Here is a 21,298-nt window from a genome sequence, read left to right as displayed (position 1 = left end):
ACATTAATTTATTACTGTTTAAGAAGGGCATAATATCCCTTTGTTTAAGAATATGGTTATTCTTTATATTAATTGATTGATTTATTGATTGACTATTTGAAAATAAGCAGTGATAGATAAGGTAAATCCAAAATCAAAACAAGTGAAATCCAAGATGATGTAAAAATTACATATCAGATTGGAGTGACAAGTACTTCATGCCGTCCATGGGTTTATATTATATTTTAAGAATCTTTTATTTTACATTCCACTGTATTTCTACATTTATTTATTAATGAATAAACACTTTTTACTTTCAAAATCAGCTTGTTGTATTTAACTACCACACAATGAAGGAAATGATGCTCACAGGGGTGAGCATCAGAATTTCCATAAGTATAGCTTGAAAGATGTTTCATAATATATATTTGTTTTGCTTTTTTTGTTGCACCATCACTGTAAAAGTCATGGCGACTTTCTAGATTTTATCATTTACTGGTGGAGGAAGATCTCGGGGGCCCTTCCATTCATTATTTGCAATTTAAATACAATGTATTATTCTGCTCCGGAATTATAAGGTATGTTTAATACACACAAACATTTCTTGCAAAGGGTTGATGATGGTGAACGATTGGTTTGTTAAAAATAATTAAGGTTGCTGTAAAATCATTCAAAATAAGAAATTAATTTGCAATGCAAAGAACAGCATTTGAATTTCAACGTCCCCTTAGATAATATCTGCTCATGCTCTTTGACATTTTGGCTGCTGAATTAACAAGAGCCCGGTTTGAGCCGGGTGATGCTCCCCAAATAGGTTTTGGACACAGGAAAGAACACCTCTTGTAGTTCCAGAGTTATGTCCCTGGAAAAAGTTCAAGTGCAATAATTCCAATATTAAGGCAGAGTAACTGTTCTTTGCAGTGCACTTCTAATCACTGTGATCTATCAACCTACAAAGTTTCTTGATGATATCTCTTATGGTTTCAGAGTTATGTTCCAGACAACTTCAAAAAGTAAAAATAAACAAAGGGCAATAACTCCAGAATTAGGCAAGGCAGAGTTATGATTCTTGTGCACTTCACATCTACATATTGAGATATATCTACCTACAAAGTTTCATGTTGATATCTCTTATAGTTTTACAGCTATGTCCAGTACAAGATTTTTCTAAAAGGGGACATAATTCAAAAATAAGGCTTGTCAGAGTTATGGTTCTTTTGCACTGCACTTCTACTCAATGAGATCTATCTACCTACAATGTTTCATCTTGATATCTCTTATAGTTTTAGAGTTATGTTACAGACAAAGTTCAAAGTGTTTAAATTAACAATGGGCAATAACTCCAAAATTAGGACAAAAAGAGTTATTGTTCTTATGCACTGCACATCTACCCATTGAGATCTATTCACCTACAAAGTTTCATGTTGATATCTCCTATAGTTATGGTTATGCCCCGGACAAGATTTTTCTATAAGGGGAGATAATTCAAAAACTGGGCAAATTAGAGTTATGGTTCTTTGACACTGCACTCCCCCTCAATGCCCTCTACCACTGTATGAAGTTTAAACAAATTATCTCCAAGGGTTTTCAAGTTATGCTCCGGACAAGACAACAGACGGACAAGGCGCGGACTATATGCTCCCCAGAAATTTATCGGGGAGCATAAAAATATTTGATAAAACTTAAATCCCCTTTACAGCTAATGGATTGTTCCAAATTCAAAGCAGAGCATGTTCATTGTAAACTTAGCTGGGTAACAGTTGAGCTTGATGGACAATACTTAAGGCATTCTAATCACATCACACATTTTGTTATAAATTATTACATTTTACTGGATCAAAAACAAACACAATTTTAAATATCAATACATGTTTCGCTTAATTAGCTTCGTCAGTTGATACATAACCAAATTTTACTGACAATTCTGATTACAGTAAGTTCAAACTATTATTGTTTATTTTTTCCACAATTTTCCAAAAATCTTCCACCAATTTTTATCCCTTCACGTTTGTTGGAGGGAAGTGTTTCCTATCATCAATATTGGTAATTGGGTTGGTAAACTCTTTCCCGCTGAAATCTGTATAGTTCTTGCAGTCCTTGATGGCAGAATTCGGCATCTGCATGAATACAGAAGTAAAATATGTTACTGCTAGTCAAATATGTCATATTTCAAATTTTGGACTTTATTACGGGTGTAAAAACCTCCTGAGTATGCTTTGCCTTTAAGTACATACCATCGAGAAGTCACTAAAAATATGTTAAATGGGCGTAAAAACCAGCAAATATTATAAGTACATTATCTAAAGCATACCATGCACTTTCAGAATAGACAAACTGGCCTAGTGATAACATTGTCTGGCTTATAATACCAAGTGTAGCAGGTTATCCCAACTAAAATTACTAACAATTAATGACACGAGACATCAAAAATCAAGGTCCCATTCAATGGTGCTATACACTTTGTATGTTTAAGAACAAGTTGTTTCTCTTTAAATTGTCACATTTCAGTGTCTGTTGTTATGATATCCTCTATAACAAGAACCGGTTGACGCGGGTGATGCTCCCCAAGAAGGTTTTGGACACAGGAAAGTATAAACAAATGAACAAAGGGCAAAAACTCCAAAATTAGGCAAGGCAGAGTTATGGTTTTTTGCACTGCACTTTTATTCAATGAGATCTATCTAAAAAAGTTTGGTGATGATATCTCTCATAGTTTCAGAGTTATGTCCCGAGTAAAATTCAAAATGTAAAAATGAACAAAGGGCAACTCCAAAATTAGACAAGGCTGTGTTTAGGTTCTTTAGCATTGCAGTTCTATCCAATGAGATCTATCTACCTACAAAGTTTCATGTTGACATATCTCTAATACTTTTAGAGTTATGTCCCAGACAAAAGTCAAAAAGTTAACATAAACAAAGGGCAATAATTCAAAAATTAGGCAAGACATAGTTATAGTTCTTGAGCACTGCACACCTACTCAATGAGATCTATCTACCTACAAAGTTTCATGTTGATACCTCTTGTTGTTTCAAAGTTATGTCCCGGACAAGAAAAGCAGACCGATGGACCCTTCGGGAGCATAAAAATATGTCTTGTGGGGTGTTAGTCATCACCCGTATAGATTTCTGATTGTAACTATAAATGAATGTATATCACACACACTTTAGGTAAAACCACTAAAGTTTATAAACACACTGTGGTACAAACACTTAAGTTTATCATACAGTATGGTAGAATTACATATACTCTTACTTAGCTAGAGCAACTGCTTTAAATTATCACATTTAAGTACAACCACTGATTTATCACACACATTTTGGTAGAATGATTAAGTTTATCATTCACATTTTGGTCAAACCACTAAAGTTTATCACATGCATTTTAGTAGAACCACTGCTTTATTACACATTTTGGTAGAACTATTAAAGTTTATCACACATTTTAGTAGTGCCACTAAAGTTTATCTCAAAAACTAGTAGAACCACTGAAGTTTACTACACACACTTTTAGAAGAACCCCACTTCAGTTTATCCTGCTGCAAAAGATAAGTCAAACAAATTTTTTTAGATTATTCTTTCTATGCAAATGATTTGCCTAAGCCACAAGTTTAAAGTTGGGGCAGAATAATTGTGTCAGTTGATAAAACTAGATGGCCACACATCCTTAGCTTTTTTCTTAATCAAACTCCTTAAAATAGCAATGGACAGTTCAAAATTCTAAAATGGACAAGTCCATTTTTGCAAATTTAGAAGTATTTGGTTAAAAAGAAACAGAACCACTCAACAAAAACATGCTACCTGTACATTCATTTTCATTAGTAGAATAGCCATTATGATTGATTGATAGAAAGTGATAACTATTTAATGGCTAAAGAGAGTTTATTTCCTTGAGATGAATAGTCATCAACTCGTCACCCTTTTGCACTTTTTCATTATACCTCATGTAAAGACTCAATCTAGCCGAGTCTGCAATTTTCATGTAGTTTTGTTGTGATTAATGCTTCCATGGTATAACACTTTCTTTTTGGATTTTGGGTGCAGTAACGGGGTAAGTGTTATTGCATTAAACTGGAGTTAAGACATTACTGCACTAAGGTGTCATACTGACCTTGTCTAGTTTTGTATAGCTTGCATGATGATGTTTTATAAAAGAGTCATTGCTAGCTTTGTTATAACATGCAACAAATGCCCATCTCCTCATGTCACTTTCATTAGGGTTGCTGGTGTGTAACAAATTACAGTGTTGAAACAAAACATCCCCTATAAATAATATAAAGTCATATTAAACATGGGTCTGTAAAGTTTATTTCAATATCAGATTGTGAATGGACAGGTGGAAGTTAAAAATGAATCGCTGTACTCTCCCTTGATGGAGGTGGGGAGGTTACACATGACTGGTGCATTTCTGTAAAATCAGATGTTTTCACAAAGCCAAAATTTCACAAAATCAACATTTCAAACTAACTGGCAAAGTTAAATTATTACTTTTTTTTAATATAATTAATATCTGCAAATTTCCATTTTCAGTTCAGTTTAAATAATATGGCTGATACTAATAGCAAGTTTTTTTTTGTTTTAACAAAACCTTCAACTTGTGAATCCACTGAAATTTAATCTCTCCCAAACATTTCTGATATTACATTACTTATATACAGTAGTGCTTCTTGATACATGTTATTTTTGGTTAGTAGTAACTGCCAACTACTCCACAGATGGATCAGTTTTTGGTATTAACCGCAATTCAATTAGATAGAAGGAATTGTCTTAAACAAATTATCAAACAAATTTTAGAGATAAACGCAGTTCTTCAAGGGTTCCAGGCATTATTGCGTTCTTTACCTAGCTATAGAAATAAATGGGCTTCTTAAAGGGTTTAAAGCTATATTTTACAATATATTTTTTTTATTAGATTTAAAAAAGGTAAAGTTTTTTTTGTTTCTCAATAATTACTTATAGTTGAGTCTTGGCAATTGAAAAAGTGGTAATATAGAATGTTTCTGTTATTTAACACACATGAAAGCTGTGTACACAGAATAAAATGTTCCAGATAAAAATATAATGCTGCTATTTTTATCAGGTTTTTAACTGTTTGGTAATGATTTGGTGCATGTGCCATTCGCTCAAAAAAGGAATATACCAACACATTTCTTTCATACAGGTATTTTAAAATTATTTCTTTTCAAAATTTTAACAAAAATTTATAAACTGTAGGCAGCAGAGATATAACTTTATACATTTTAACTTAAAATGACAGAAATATTAAATAGTTGTAAAGAAAGAAATAACCTGGTTCCATCTCACAATACAGATGAGGGCAGACTTTTTTCAAAGCTTCTATGCGTTCCAGATCTGCCTCTGTTTGTAAAGTGCCTTTTCCAGGGAGGTGATCTATTCTACCACACTTGTGGGAACCCTTCAGCACCTAGGAAAATGATGGTTTGAAATTTAGAAAATAACCTGTTTTTTTTTTTATAATTATATTAAATTGAGGAAATGATCTATTTTGGGGATATGACCAGATGAAAATTTGAAGTCAGCCAGCCAACAGTATATAGCCTAGAAAGAAGGCATGGATGTGCAGGCTGGCCTGGCTCTACTGGTGACAAATGGTAATCACTTTCAGTACCAACTTATTCTGGGTTGAAATTTACATGTATGTTAACAGATTCTTGCCATATTCTATTATGAAATTCTTAGTGATTAAAATTCTAAATATATTGCCAAGTGAACATATAAAGTATGGCTATCCTATGTGCTTGACAGTCAGAAAAGAGGCACCCTCAGAGTCGAGGGACCTGTGCCCAATCATGTTACATAACCACAGAAAACATATGTTTGGAGTTTCAACCAATTACCTAGATACCAATCAGCATACAAAAACTTAACCAAAGTGTGACGTGGCTCTTATGCCTGAGTAAGTACAATAGCTCTCCCTAAAAATTAATTCATAAACTTCAGATAGGTTAACTATATAGATTACATAAAAGCCATCATTTTAAAAAAAATAAACATTTCAAATATCATACAGTATTATAAAACAATATTGGCTCTGATCAAAGATACCCTTTTTATTATAGAAATTTCATGTGATTTACTCAAAAACATTTTCTTGTTTTACCTGTAGACAGCTATTTTGTCTTGTTGCCTTATCCATTGGTATCCAAACAGTTATCATGTCAGGGAATAAATTATGCCTGTACCAATATCTGAAATTTATTATATATTTATTGATCATTAATGAAATACTCAGAAATATTGATTAAATAAAATGCATATTTTCATCTTCCGTATTTTCAATGTAAAAGAATGATTTTTCACTGCAGTGAAACATATTTTCCTTATTTTCACTGGTGTCCTGCCAAACTTACTTTCTTATAAAATCAGCCGACAAACAAAATTCAAGGGTTGTAATGTCAAAAAAGAGAAAAATGTATATAATAAGTTTTTTCAATAAATAAAGGATTTATTTTCATCGAGTGGTATGAAAACAAATATTTCATGAGTATTGGATTCCATAAGCTGTATTTATAGAAAAAAACTTGAATATCCTCTAGTATATATATTGCTTTATATTGTAACTCATTTTTACGGATAATCAAGCCTAAAATACATATTCCTGGTCATTTTTATTTATAATTTTTACTTGTCAATAAGTTGATTTACTATTTATAGTAACATATTCTAGACATGTTCTTTTTTTTTTAAGTCATTCACTATACATAGAACCATTTATTTTTAAAGCTTGATTATTGGTTACAGTGATATAGCATTGTATATTTTAGACTTGAACATAAGTTAAAATGAATTACTATATATAAAATACTACAGTATGTTGCTATTTTAATTGAAAATGACCAGATTTCACAAACTCCTTATGTTGTTTATTGTCCAAGGTAAAAATGCAAGCATTAGTTAATGCAGATTGGCAAATAGGACAGTTTTGATGCATGACAAATACTTGGTTAAATCATAAAATTTATTGCTCTAGATACAACACTTGTAAAGCCTGTGACAAAACTAATGTATTGGGCAAAGTTCATCTCTAAATTACTTCCATTCTTATCCTATTTTGTAAAAATATTTGTAATGCTTTGTATATACTGTAAATTGAAAGCTGTATATAATTAGATAAACATTCTGAGAAATAAAAAATGTTTAAAGTTACCCATAGTCTTGGTGCCAAACATGGCTGCCAGCTTCTCTTGGATTCTTCAAGATAAATTTACCATGGTAGTGGTAAACTTCCCCCTCCATTAACTGTCAACAAAATAATCTACTATAAATGTACATGTATATACTTTAAATCTGTCTAATTATACCCAAGTTATACAAATCAAAGAAAAGTTACTGTTTTTACTTCTGACTGTTACTGTCAGAGGCAAAAGATAATGGTCACTTATTGTTTTATGTCATGCGAATCCCAAATTCTTCATTTCAATTTTAGCTAACATAGGTATTGGCTTCATCTTAAAACATTAATAAATACCAAAAAAGTATAGAATTTCCCAATTAAGTTTTAATGAATTCGAACATATTAATAAGAATGTTCAAAAGTCAAGACTTTACAAGAAATATGAGAAAAAAATATACAAAGGAAGATTGAGATTCAATGTTTTTGTTTGTGTTTTACGTCACATCGACACAGTATAGGTCATATCGCGATGTTCCAGCTTTACTGGTGGAGGAAGACCTCAGGTGCCCTTCCGTGCATAATTTCAGGCACGAACGGGCACCTGAGTAGAACCACCGACGTTCCGTAAGCTAGCTGGATAGCTTCCACACATTAAAGAATCCAAAGTCCCTGTCGGGATTCAAACCCATAGGAAAATCTCCTCCATCTAGAAAAATCTTTTTTCTCTCTATTTTTTTTTTTTTTTTTTAAATTCCAACAAAAGATGTAGAGCAATAGGTGAGCAAAGTGTTTTAAGGAAACATAGAATGTAATGCTTATCATTATACACATACAACATTTATAAATACCTCCACTTTATAAAGATTCATACCAGCCAGTTCTTTAATATCTCAGCAAAAGATTATATTAACTATTATTTGCATATGTGTGAGGTAACACAGTCTTTAAGCTTTATTGGTCATGTTTTCATTATATTTCTACACAGGTCTACATATTTTGAACATTATTTACCTGTTCACATGTGTTAACTATTTTCTCAGACCTGGACATTACACCACTCACATCAGTCCCGGCGTTTTTATACATTACACGAAGAATCTTCTTCCCATCTGGTTCTGTTGTCTATAAAAATTTGAAACATGTAACATAAACAATATTGAAGCAACACGTAGATTAACATAACATGTCTTTTAAATACATACACTAACAAGAGCACCGCTAGGCGGAGCATTATATGCCCGAAAGTGTTTTGTTTTTTTAGTAAGGATGAAGCATTTGTAAGACATGGGAATTAAATAAAGTATTACCTCCTTCAAATAGCAATCCTCCTATGAAGTTTGAATATTGTGGGCCAAATGGAACTTAAGTTATGCTCCGGAAACTGTTTTCAGTTTTAAGGTAATAGTGACCTTGAACTTTGACCTTGTGACCCCAAAATCAATAGGGGTGTTCTACCCAATATAGACAATCATCCTATGAAGTTTGAACACTGTGGGCCAAATGGAACTTAAGTTAGGGTATGGAAACTGTTTTCAGTTTTAAAGTAATAATGACCTTGACCTTTGATTTTTTGTGACCCAATAATCAATTGGGGTCTTCTACCCAATATGGACAATCATCCTATGAAGGTTGAACACTGTGGGCCAAATGGAACTTAAGTTATGTTCTAGAAACTGTTTTCAGTTTTAAGGTAATAGTGACCTTGACCTTTGACCTTGTGACCCCAAAATCAATAGGGGTCTTCTACCCAAAATGGACAATCATCCTACGAAGTTTGAATTTTGTGGGCCAAATGGAACTTAAGTTATGCTCAGGAAAATGTTTTCAGTGTTTAGGTGATAGTGACCTTGACCTTTGACCTTGTGACCCCAAAATCAAAAGGGGTCTTCTACCCAATATGGACAATCATCCTATGAAGTTTGAACACTGTGGACCAAATGGAACTGAAGTTATGCTCCGGAAACTGTTTTCAGTTTTAAGGTAATAGTGACCTTGACCTTTGATTTTGTGACCCCAAAATCAATAGGCGTCTTCTACCCAATATGGACAATCATCCTATGAGTTTGAATATTGTGGGCCAAATGGAACTTAAGTTATGCTCCGGAAACCAAATTGCTAACGGACGGACGGATGGACAGACGGACACCAGGAGGTATAACATAATATGCCTGAAATTCTTTCGGGCATATAAAAAGGAAGAAAGAGGTACCAACGTCAACACAAGAGTCAAGTTTTAATTGTATTTATTATTCTTCTTTTAAGTTCACATTCTACTTTAGGAATATGACTTTTAGATACTTTAACTCAAATATCTTATTGGTTTTATATCATCAATCTGATGCTCAAATGAAGATGTAAGTTCAAAAAAGTATTATTTGTAAAAAATATTACTGAATTTACTTTTCATGTAAATAAAGGGAGGAATAATTAGAAATCTATTTTCCATAAAGATTAAGCTAAATTTTTCAATAAGAAATGAATGCATAGATTTTAATGATTACTTATAATGGGAATAAAACATTTGCAGTACATATTTAATACATTATTGGATGTTTGGAAATTGTTTTAGAAGAATAATTGTATACATATATAAAATTTCACTCTAATGTTGTTATATCATTAATTACAACATAAAGGATCTTATATGATTTTTTTATTATTATTACTTTTTTTATGGGTGTGTGTTTGGGAAGGTGGTAAGTCAATGGATATCAGTTTTGAATGATGAAGTATGTCTCAAACCAAGAAACAATCATGAAAAAAAGTCCCCCCCCCACCACCACCTCCCCCTCCCTCCCCCCATAACATACCTCATAAGAATGTTTGAGTATTCCATCAGGCCCTTCAAACAGTTTCCACAGCTGTGCTATTTCTTCTTTGTCAAACAAGTCTCTAGGTAAAATAAATCAATTTTCAAATTGTAAATCAAGTAAACCTAAACTTTTTTCTTGTAAATTCTGTAGATTGAAATGCAAGCACATTAGTGAGCTTCACTTTAAGCTTATACCCATTGTTAAAGGGACTCCACTGACGTTTTTTTGACCTGATGCAACTGGAGATAAATTTTCAAGAGTAACGTTCTTTTAATGTCAGTTTAAACCAATAACCTGCATGCAAAAATTCAGTCCATTCACTCAATCTGCTTTTCTAGAATAACTGTACTAGTCCATTCACTCAATCTGCTTTTCTAGAATAACTGTACTAACTGTGAAATGAATGACCCAAAATTGAAAAGCGTTGGAATTCTTTTCACTAGAATCAGACTAAGAATAGCTCAAGAAAATGATTATTTTTCTTTCTTAGTACTACACTGTAGTATAATTTGTATTCATCTTTTGCATATCTTTTAGTTTTAGGTGCCATTATTTAGTTCATCTGTATGTAAGAAATTAAAAAAAAATATTTTTTGCTTTTTGGACATAAGTGGAGTTCCTATAAAATGTTTTCAAATTCTAAAACATAAACCTAAATAAATAAACACAAGAATTCAACAAGGAATTGTTGAAAATTGAATCGATTATTCATTTACTGTAGCCTTTTAGGCATCAAACCTTTGATAAACAAAAACTTACTTCACAACTATGAAACCATCTTCATCAAATCTCTTCTTAATATCTTCTGTCACCACAAATTCACCATCAAACTGTACCTCTGTATAGTAAATATTTAAATATTAAAATTGCATACTATGACATAAGATTGAAAAAATCACTGTGAATTGCTATAACAGTGTGACCTAGCATTGCAATTTCAAAAAGAGTGACTCAGTATTAAGTGTAATGTAACAACCAAATTTTTAAGTTGTCAGGGTTTTTTTTTTAAGTTCTAATGGTGTTAGTAAAGCAGTAGAGATATTGTAATAAATACTGCAAAATCAGTGTTTAATCGCACATAACATTTATTATTACTTGACTCTTACATTGTTTTACTTTTCTTAAAATCTTAGTACATTTTTCTAAAGTTTTATTTTCTTCAAATATTTGAGTTCATCTGGCAGCATGCAGCTTTAAACCAACTGTAAACAGAACAGTTTGGTCTGATTCACGGCTCGGCACTACTAAAGGCCAAGGCTTACTTAATTCACTTGCAGTTTCAGCTGGTTGAGGATTATTAAGATAGACTTTAGCTTTCCCGCCCAAAAAATTCTAACATCGGCCAATATCGTAATAAATCGGCCATTTCCGAAACGGTATTTTTCACAATCTTCGGTATTCAATAATTTTTAACCCTTTATAACCAGAATTAAGTACATTTTTGTTTTTGGGTTTTATGTCACATCGACACAGTATAGGTCATATCGCGACTGGTGGAGGAAGACCTCAGGTGCCCTTCCGTGCATTATTTCAGGCACGAACGGGCACCTGAGTAGTACCACCGACGTTCCGTAAGCTGAGCTGGATTCTGAGCTTCCTCACATGAAAGAATCCAAAGTCCCTGTTGGGATTCGAACCCACAGCAGTGAGGGGCAAGTGGTTTGAAGTCAACGACCTTAACCACTATATACCCCGATAAAGAGTTATTGTAAATAATCTAATGCCCAAGATTTTTATAAAAATTATGTTCTGGAAACAACCGATTCTAAATGCAACAATATTGGCCGCCGTTAGATTTTTGGTGGGAAAAGCATTACAGAAAGACTACCTTAACCTTACAGAGAAAAAATTAAAATTGTAAAATAATCTATAAAATATAATATGAGAAATACAAAAAATAAATTATGTAATGGAAATATTAAGTATCTAAAACAGAAAAATCAATGCAATGAATTAAGTATGAAAACTGAAAAATTACTTTGAATGGAAGTGTTTAAAAATCAAAAACAAATTAAAATTTAAAATAATGTTAATCTATTATTATGAAAAATATAAAAATAAAACTAAATACATGTAAAGACTTACTATCTACCATTTTTGGAAATAAGCAAGGCAATATCTTTGGTGTGGCAGTGATCTTGCTAATTGAACTGTTTTACCTGTAATATAAAACAATCTTTGAATTTAATAACTGTTGCTTTAAAAAAATAAAATTAAAAAAAAAACATTAAAAATTCAAATGATTTTTTTTGTTTTGTTGGGTTGGCAACAACATCAATATTTATTAATTCTTATTAAATGGTCTCTTTCTAATATCTAATTCAAAAAAGCACATAAGACTAAGTTGGTGTTAAAAAATCTGAATTAAAAAACAAAACAACCTATTATTTTTTTTTTATTGGGTTGCCTGAATGACATCCATATAATCTCTTTCCCTGTTAACATGGTTAAAAAGCTTGACAATGTGACCTAGCTATTCAGCGTAGTTTCGGGGCCAAGCAATGACCTGGGTAGAACCAGAAATAAGAATCAAACCACAACAGGTAAGGGATAGCATGGCAGTATGTTAATAGACCATCATATAGTATATGTTAAAGATATCATCCTTTACATATAATTATCATAAAAAGTAAACATAATAAAAGTTATAATCGAAAACAAGAAACCACTGTTTCTTTTAACTTTAGTACAATAAATAGTGTACTTACATGTAATGATGACAATAATCTATGTATATCTTGTATCAAACAGGACTATATAAACATATGTATAAGCCTATCTTCAGTTCAAGGCCGATATGTCAAGGTCATATGATAATAATTATCTTTCTAGGGTAATGAATGCAATGTCAGACAAACAGTCTTTATTATCATATCTCTATATATTTTGATAACAATACTGAGCTAAACTTCTGTTTTCTTCCGTCTGTTTTGTATTTCTATTAATATCAAACTTCCCTTTAGAAATATAGTGGTTTAAATTGTGCCAGGTGACATCTGCTGAGTGTTTAAACTCTTAACCTGCTAAAGGCCAACCATCAATTCTGTGCAGTCTGACAAGACTCTTATAATTATTGAGGGGTGTTTTTTTTTACGTATCCAAATCCCTTTAACTTTGAATAAACTGTTTTAAATTTGAAGCTGAACAAATCCACTTAACAAATTAAGAGAATTAATCAATTATCTCATTATAAGTTTTTACTGTCTAATCCAAAAATGACTTTTAGGTCAGGTTAGTAAAAAAAAACAAGGTCATAAAGTGCTGTATCAATGCTGTATCAATGTCATATAAAGGAAAAAAAAAACAAGGTCATTAAGGAAAATACCAAGATCATAAGAAAAAGTACCAAGGTCATAAAGAGCAATGTCATAAAGGACAATACTAAGGTCATTGAGGAAAATACCAAGGCAATAATCTAGGACAATACAAAGGTCGTAACAGACATTACCAAGGTCAATATGACACAATACCAAAGTCATACAGGACAGTACCAAAGTGAAAATGGGCAATACCAAGGACAATATAAAGAACATTTACATGCTTTTTCAGGACACCATTATTAGTCTAATAATCCAAATTATTTATAAATAATTAATATAATTATTCAAATTAAAGCTAAATGAGAAACCTTGTCCTTAACCTCAATGCACTTGTAACCTAAAAACAGGCCTTCATGTATTTGAAAGAAAACAAACAGCATTTTACTTTCCATTTTTGATTTTTTTTTATCATATAATCATGTCAATGTAAAAAATTCATAAATAACAATTACAATTAGTTATGTACCACATCCTCATACGTCCAGTAATGATTATAACCAAAGTCATCACAACATTATTTGTATTTAGAATGCTAATATATGTTAATATATAATATTAACAAAGTCCAAAGAAACATTGAACTTTAAACAATCTTTCAACCATATTGGTGGTTCATATTTTTTCCAACATAACTTTTGAGCAAGGCTATCAAAATATTTACAGTACAAGAGCTGTTCGAGGGACAGATTGCTCCACTATTCTAAGTTTTTGATAGTAAAACATCAGTCTTGCAGGAATCTTGTACATCAATTGTAAGTTATAAAGGAGAATAATTCAAGAAAAAATACATATATTATTACATTTTAGAGATAAGGTTTTTAGCCAGTAACATATGCCTCCCATCCAAAGGAATATGATAACCTTCACTGGCTGGGTAGAAAGAACACATATGCTCACCTAAAGGTGCAATTTTCCATGTTTTAAAAGGGACATAAAGCAGTCAAAATCCATTCTAGAGTTATGGAAATTAAGTAGGAGCAATTAACTTAAATTTCATTTAAATAACTGGTATATTTAACACAAACTTTTCCATGTAGAGATTTATCTTCTTGAGGAGAAAAAAACACTTGCAGATTCTGTTCATGAAGTTTTAACATGTTCCTAAATCATTCACTTGACTTGCAGAACTTTTCCATCTTGGTTAATCTGATTTCTTCAGTCTTAAACTTTCACAAATTCTAAGAAGTCACATTATCATTGTTTTAAAAATACATTTGTAATCTTCTATAAAAACTAGTCATCTGTCATTCAATTTTCCCTCTAAATCTCGTCCGTGCATCGATCTGAAAGAACAAAAACACTTGAGATAAAATATGGTTTAAACATATTTATTTAAAGCTTGTTTGCAAAACAAGATCTTGCAACTTATATTAATTACTTTCGAGTCTGAATCCTGGAACCAACCAGTACTGGTGTCATATAAAGAAACATGGTTGTGACCCGATTAGGGCTCGAACCCATGATCCCTTGGTTGAGAGGCAGACATCTTAACCACTAGGCCACCGCTCCCCTTAAATAAAATATGGTCAAATTATGAATATGAGAAAACCAGCAATTACCATTAACAGAAGCCAGCAAAAAAGTACACCAATTTAAATATATTTGGCCAATTAGAAGAAATTCAGACTAGATAGACAACAGTTTTGTGTTGTATTCTTTTTTGGTTCGAGTAATAAGTAGCAGGCATGATCACTTTCCAGATTTACTGATAGACATCACTTCAGGCAGCTGTGCAGAACCACTGACCTTGCATAACCTCACTGGATAGCCATCTAGCATAAAAGGATCCAAAGTCTCTGTAGGGAAATAAAATCATAAAGCAGGACAGCAGGGGTCTTGCTGGATTTTGTATATTATTTGTTTTCTTAATTTAAAATTTCAGCCTTGATGAAAATGTATTTAGTACTGCCTGTGTCATTGCATGCTTTCAATTTTACCTGAATAAATAAATTATTTAATCTAAATAAAGCACCTGTGATCTTTTACATCTAAAAAGTCTTATTCTGATCTGTTTACATTCTTCTGGCATATCATCCCCTCTCATTAGACATTCTCTTGGTGTGTGACCTTCCTGCAAAACAAATGGAACTGGTCTCTTATAGTTGGCAAAGCAATTTTATGAAATATAAGTTATAAAACAAGTGCTTCAACTTTTAGCAAAAATATTTCTACCAAAATACAACAGAGTTGATCATCATATCTTGGATAAAAAAAACAATATATAGAAGACAAGGATAAAAATCAACCTCTTCAGAAAATAATGGGTCATTTAATCAGAACTTTCTAACAAAATGTTACTATGAAATTAATAAACAAGAGCTGTCCGTAAGACAGCGCGCTCGACTTTTTTATTGCTTGCCAATAAAAAAAGTTTTTGCAGTAAAAGGCAATACAAGAATCTCTGTATTTTTAAAGTGAACTAGTTGTTTGATACCCTTGAATATTACAGCAATGTTTATATGACATAATTTATGGTAAAGTGAACAAGTGGATAGGAATGATTTTTTTTAGATTTTTTAAGTTTTTTAGTGCTTGCCTATAATACAAAACATTGACAGTTAAGGGCCATAATTCAAATAAAATCTTTGACAGAATTACCTTCTCCTGGACATGTTTGGGAATCATGATTGTAAACAAGTATTCCAACTTTCAAATTAATATCTCAAACAGTTCAGTCAAAAAGTGGACTGGTACTAAAAACTTAACCAAGATTCTAAGTCGATAAAAGGCCTTAATTTTTAAAACAAATCCTTGACAGAGTTACCTTCTCTTGCGTACAGATGGGGGTAATGATGTGAAATAGCATTAAAAGTTTCAAAGCAATATCTCAAAGGGTTAAGGCAATAAGTGGATTTTACCCATATTCAATGTATTTTCTAAGTCAAAAAGGGCATAATTCTGTCAAAAACCTTGACAGAGTTATGTCCTCTTGTCTGTTTTGATGAAGGTCGTGATGGTAAACAAGTATGGTCAGTTTCAAAGCAATACCTCCAATGGTTTTGAAATAAAGTGAGGTGGTACAAAAAACTTAACCAAGCTCAATACACTTTCTAAGTCAAAAAAGGGCCATAATTCTGTCAAAAACCTTGACAGAGTTATGTACTCTTGTCTGTAGATGGAGGTTATGATGGTGAACAAGTATGGTAAGTTTCAAAGCCATACTTGTAATACTTCTGAAATAAAGTGGGGTGGTACGAAAAACTTAACCAAGGTGTGACGCCAACGCCGACGCCGACGCCGGGGCGAGTAGGATAGCTCCCCTTTTCATAGAAAAGTCGAGCTAAAAAATCCACAATAATATTATTATCAATTATTAAGATACGTTTTTCATAAAACAAAATGTTTACAATTTTAAACATTCTGCCAGTCAAACATTAAGTATAATCAATCATCTCATACATTTTCAAACGATAATTGTTGTTGTAGTGTTTTGCAAACTTTTGTCAGAGATTTATAATATTATACTGAAGTGTATCTCAATTCTCACATTTTATAGCTAGTGTGATACCAGCCTTGTATGTTAAGATTTTGTCAGTTGGGTAATATAACAATTCGCCCCATGACGATAATCTAGGGCCACTCATCACTAAAAGTTGACAAGTCGTTATGAGGCGTTTTGTCAGAGGAGCGTATCGTTATAAGTTGTAAACAGCTACACTGACACCAAATCAAAATCACCAAATTGACATTGCTACATGTATCTGAGTACAACGGTAAAAACTTGGTTTGTTTGCCTTGGTATATGGTGGCTGATTTGTGCCATTCGTGATTTCGCCCCTCGATCCCCGCCAAGTGAAAAATCGAAAATTAACAAGTTAGAATGGCGGGGGCGCGGAGCGAAAACACGCTAATTAGCGAGGGCACAGGGCGAAGTTTTATAAATAAAACTTTGCTGCTGTTTTCATCCTGTGACACCGCCAAGCGAAAAGTCGAGAATTAACAAATTAAAATGGCGGGGGCGCGGAGCGAAAACATGCTAATTTGAGAGGGCGCTGGGCGAGGTTTAATAAATAAAACTTCGCCCCGTGTGGGCACGGAGCAAGATTTAAGAAATGGGTTGCGGAATGAAAACACGCTAATTAGCGAGGGCGAGTGGCGAAGTTTTATTTATCAAACTTCGCCCCGCGCCCCAGCTAATTAGGGTGTTTTCTTCCCCCTACCCTGCCAAGCGAAAAGTTCATAATCAACAAGTTAAATTTGCGGGGGCATGGAGCAAAAACACGCTAATTAGTGGGGACGCTAATTAGAGTGTTTTTGCTCCGCGCCCCGCCATTTTAATTCTTAAATCTCGCCACGCTCCCGTGTGGGGCGAAGTTTTATTTATTAAACCACGCCCCCACTAATAAGCGTGTTTTCGCTCCGCGCCCCCGCCATTTTAACTTGTTAATTCTAGACTTTCGCTTTGGGGGGTCGCGTAGCGAAAACAGGAATGGCACAATTCAGCCATGATGCTGCTACCCCATCAAATTGCAGGAACTTTGGAACTCACTGTGGTAAAATTATTGGATATTTATATCTTATATAACTAAAAAGTGTAACAATATAAATCATTTAGGTTACTGAACTGCTGAAACCTTTGGCTTTATTTTGATCAAAATAATTTGCACAACATTAGTATCGTATACAATAATTTCATTTTCAAAGCAGGAACTTGAAATTGTATCAAACAGCCAATATTAATACCCAAAAATACCCCTATAACTAGTAATGCAAATTAAATGCAAATCAGTAGACAATTTCATAATTTTCAAACTGAATTTAATCTTACAATTTTGTAACATTCTGATTGTCGAAGACAGTTTAACAAGTCTTTTCTGGCTCCTTCACATGCAACTTTACTTTCCATACCGCTGCCCCAAATCACCTAAATAAATTAATTAAAAAGAATTTTCTGTTTATTCAACTGGACAGCATTGCCCAAAGCAAAGATTCAACTTCTCCTGACTACACGGCGGGAGAAGTGTACATCGAAGTATGGATTCTCTATGATAACTGTGTTCAGGAAGTTCTGTGATAACTGTCACGAGTTCGTCGGAAAACATCTGATATACTACAAAAAACTCATCAAAGAATGTTATTTCATCTTTCCAAAACATGAGTTTTATGTGCTAAATACTTTATATGTATTAAGCTGTCTTACATCCTGTCATTATGTCGTCAACTTAATCATCGGCTAATTTTATCGCCTCTTGCTTCAAATCTGTTATTTTAGAGTAAAATTTCCAAATTAGTTCCAATCAAAGTTTTGTACCTGTTTTGTGTGGCCTTCATCCTTCTAAATATAATACCTAATTATAAATGCAAAATTCAAAATTAAAAGCAACGCTTAAATTTATGCGATTTTCAAATGTCCGGAAGAGTCTGTTGGTTTGATAACTCCTGAAATGCACAGAAGTTCTTATGATAACTTTTGTCTATTCAGTGGTTTCTTGGGCTGAAATTCACGCACGTTTGCGTTATTATCATTCAATAGATCGTAATCAGTGTATGAACATGCATACGATCTTCCTTTGCACAAAAAATTGTGGATTAAAACGTGTGTATAAGTGTCCGCAAAGTAAAATAGATGATGGCTATCATTCTACAGTAAAAATTGAACCAGCGGCCATGATATTCTGCAGTATAATAGCTTAAATAGATAAATACAGAATCCCTAAAGAAAAAGCCCAACACGCAAAATTGAAAATGTTGGCAGGCTCGTTTGATTGAGCCTGTTCATGGACGGTACTGGGAAAGTGCAAGTTACCGTCCACGCCCCCTAGCACCGGCTTAAGCAGAATTCACATTTAAACGTGAAATAGTAAAATTTTGAATTTAGAAACATCCATCAGAGTGTTCATACGGCGGTTATCATGGAACCTTCACATGTGACACTTCCGTGCCATTCCATTGAAAAGCGGCGTATGGTCCCAAGTAATAAAAAGCGTGTGCCCTTAAACGAGAAACAATGGCGGAACTAAATAAAATGGAATGTTTGAAAGGGGATCAGAAGTTTGAAGCCTGCGATATCACAGATAAGAACGTCAAAAGAAAATTTAAAAAGCAGGCAACATATCCTAAGGGTGATTCAACATTATTCAAGTAGGAAGTATTGGAAACCACCCAAACTAGAAAATGCCGAAAAGTTGAAACTAAAAATACACCAAGCACAACTAATAATGTCGTTGGCTGAACGTATCTTTAAGAGCGAAAATATAAACATCATTGATAATGACGGGAGATTTTACAGCCACTCACAAAACAAAAATGTCTGCTCACAAAAAGTACACGTGTTCTCAGTTTCACATTTTTTTAGCCAACCACATATTCTAAGCAGACAATATATGGTCGATGCTTCCCTGTGAGCGCGTGAAGCTGAGGGGAGTGAGAGGGGGTGTATCATTTCTATTACCATATAATAAGTATATAACCAGATTTCCCACACCAGTCTCTAAAAAAAAGTACGATACATGATAAAAAGCTCAACTAGCGTTGGAAATCTAACTACCAATCTCTCGAAAAAATTACTAAGAACTGGTCCCTCCAGATTTACCATAGGAATGCGGATTTCAGTTATTGTGGCATGGGCATTCAAACTATAATTTCCAGGTGTTGCTTGTAAGTGTCGCACGTCCTGCTAATGTAACTTAAAACAACAGACAAAAAAACTCTGAAACTATATTAATCCTGTACTATTATAACTGCTGTATTACGTAAGAAAATCAAATTGGTTTCTCTGATTGATGCAGTAACATAGATGCTGTACTGAGAAAAAAAGGACTGTTTGGCCTGGATGAAAAATGATAAAGGGCCAGAAACCTGCTAGGGGCTGGAAAACTGCTAGAACCAGTACATAAATCATTTTCAAATCTACGAAATCTAAGTCAAACAAAATAACAATACTATGAAAAGAAACAGAGGGGAAGAGCAAAATTACTCTTGAACTTAAAATATTCACTCAAAACAAACTTATATATCCTTTTTTGCGCAAAGGATGAGCGTACTACATGTCAAAAGATTTACAATTCTCAATGAATAATTAAAACGCTAAAAACGCTGCCGTGATTTAGCGCAAGGAACACACTGCCAATAACAAAAGTTATCATAGAACGTCTGTGACATCTTCAGTGTTAATCACAAAGAAGCCTCCGGCGACATTTGAAAATCGGCTATAAATCTGTGTCTTTGCCGCGTGCTTTATTGTTATGCAATTTGCATTATAATTAGGTAATTATGTATGCAAGGATGAAGACCCAGAAATAAATCAAGGTCAAAACTTGAATTTGCATATAATTTGAAAATTATACTCAAATACCAGATTTGAGCTCAAGAGGCCGATTAAAAATGGCCTGTGAATTAGTTTTTGGCATAATACAACGATGTAAGACAAGCGTAATCATTAAAGTTTAATTTAGCACCTAAAACTCATTTTGGAAAGATGAAAATAACCATTTTTAACGAGTATGTCTGTAGTATATACAGATGTTTTCCGACGAACTCCGTGACAGTTATCACAAGAACTCCTGAACAAGTTATCATAAGAACTCCATCCTTCGTGTAACACTTCCTCCCCCGTGGACTATGTCCTTTGATTTTTAACCAATCAAAAGAAAATCCGTATTCAGTGCAGACCTGTTTGTAAATATTTTTGCAGAAATATTTTGTTTAGAAAATTGGAAACGACTGAAAACTAAAGATTCTATTTATTTGTCACGATGCCGGTATAATAGTTATTTTTATTCATGAATTTATAGCTTTTATATGTATCGTTATATAAAAATATGACCAGGAATAGCGGAAAATAATTTGTGTTCTACCTTATGCTAATGAGGTGGGTGGGGGAATGGTACTGATGCTGATATGTATCTTTTACATGGGTAAAAGTTTTCAGGATTTTTCCTGAAATTCAGAATTTTCAGTCATCTGAAATCCTTCTTATTCCTATGTAAAACTATAGAAAAACTGCATAATTCAGGATTTTTCAATTTTCCAACTTTTACCTAGATGCTTTATCAGTTTATGGAGATCACTTTTATTAAAGAAAAGAATACCATTGAGCTTAATATATAATATCTT

General features: G+C 33.0%; 1 protein-coding gene and 1 long non-coding RNA gene across 2 annotated transcripts; both read right to left on the bottom strand.

Moving 5' to 3' along the window:
* Nucleotides 1-1,970: 1,970 nt before the first annotated feature.
* LOC132746498 (phytanoyl-CoA dioxygenase, peroxisomal-like) lies at nt 1,971-12,703 on the bottom strand. Its single transcript, XM_060735683.1, has 10 exons — nt 12,632-12,703; nt 12,009-12,082; nt 10,683-10,761; nt 9,921-10,002; nt 8,122-8,232; nt 7,144-7,235; nt 6,097-6,184; nt 5,265-5,400; nt 4,087-4,238; nt 1,971-2,096 (listed from the first exon to the last, which is right to left on the bottom strand). The coding sequence occupies exons 2-10, from the start codon at nt 12,016-12,018 to the stop codon at nt 1,974-1,976; spliced, it is 873 nt and encodes a 290-aa protein (XP_060591666.1). The 5' UTR covers nt 12,019-12,082; nt 12,632-12,703; the 3' UTR covers nt 1,971-1,973.
* A 939-nt stretch (nt 12,704-13,642) lies between these two features.
* LOC132746494 (uncharacterized) lies at nt 13,643-18,152 on the bottom strand. The gene is made up of 3 exons (XR_009627988.1): nt 18,012-18,152; nt 15,216-15,314; nt 13,643-14,526 (listed from the first exon to the last, which is right to left on the bottom strand). It is a non-coding gene; the product is annotated as an uncharacterized LOC132746494 (long non-coding RNA).
* Nucleotides 18,153-21,298: the final 3,146 nt, after the last annotated feature.

The sequence above is a fragment of the Ruditapes philippinarum genome, unplaced genomic scaffold (genome assembly GCF_026571515.1).
Source record: "Ruditapes philippinarum isolate M1 unplaced genomic scaffold, ASM2657151v2 ctg4798_1_1_1_1, whole genome shotgun sequence".
Taxonomy (NCBI): domain Eukaryota; kingdom Metazoa; phylum Mollusca; class Bivalvia; order Venerida; family Veneridae; genus Ruditapes; species Ruditapes philippinarum.
The sequence above is the reverse complement of the archived record's forward strand: the minus strand, read 5'-3'. Positions and strand labels throughout refer to the sequence as shown.

Bases quoted from the DNA above. Each gene is read 5' to 3' on its own strand.
- LOC132746498 (XM_060735683.1), bottom strand. The intron at 10,003-10,682 runs GTAAGTTTTTGT...TATTTTACCTAG, and splicing joins GATGGTTTCATAGTTGTGAA to AGACTTGTTTGACAAAGAAG. The intron at 7,236-8,121 runs GTAAATAATGTT...TTTTGTTGACAG, and splicing joins TAGTTAACACATGTGAACAG to TTAATGGAGGGGGAAGTTTA.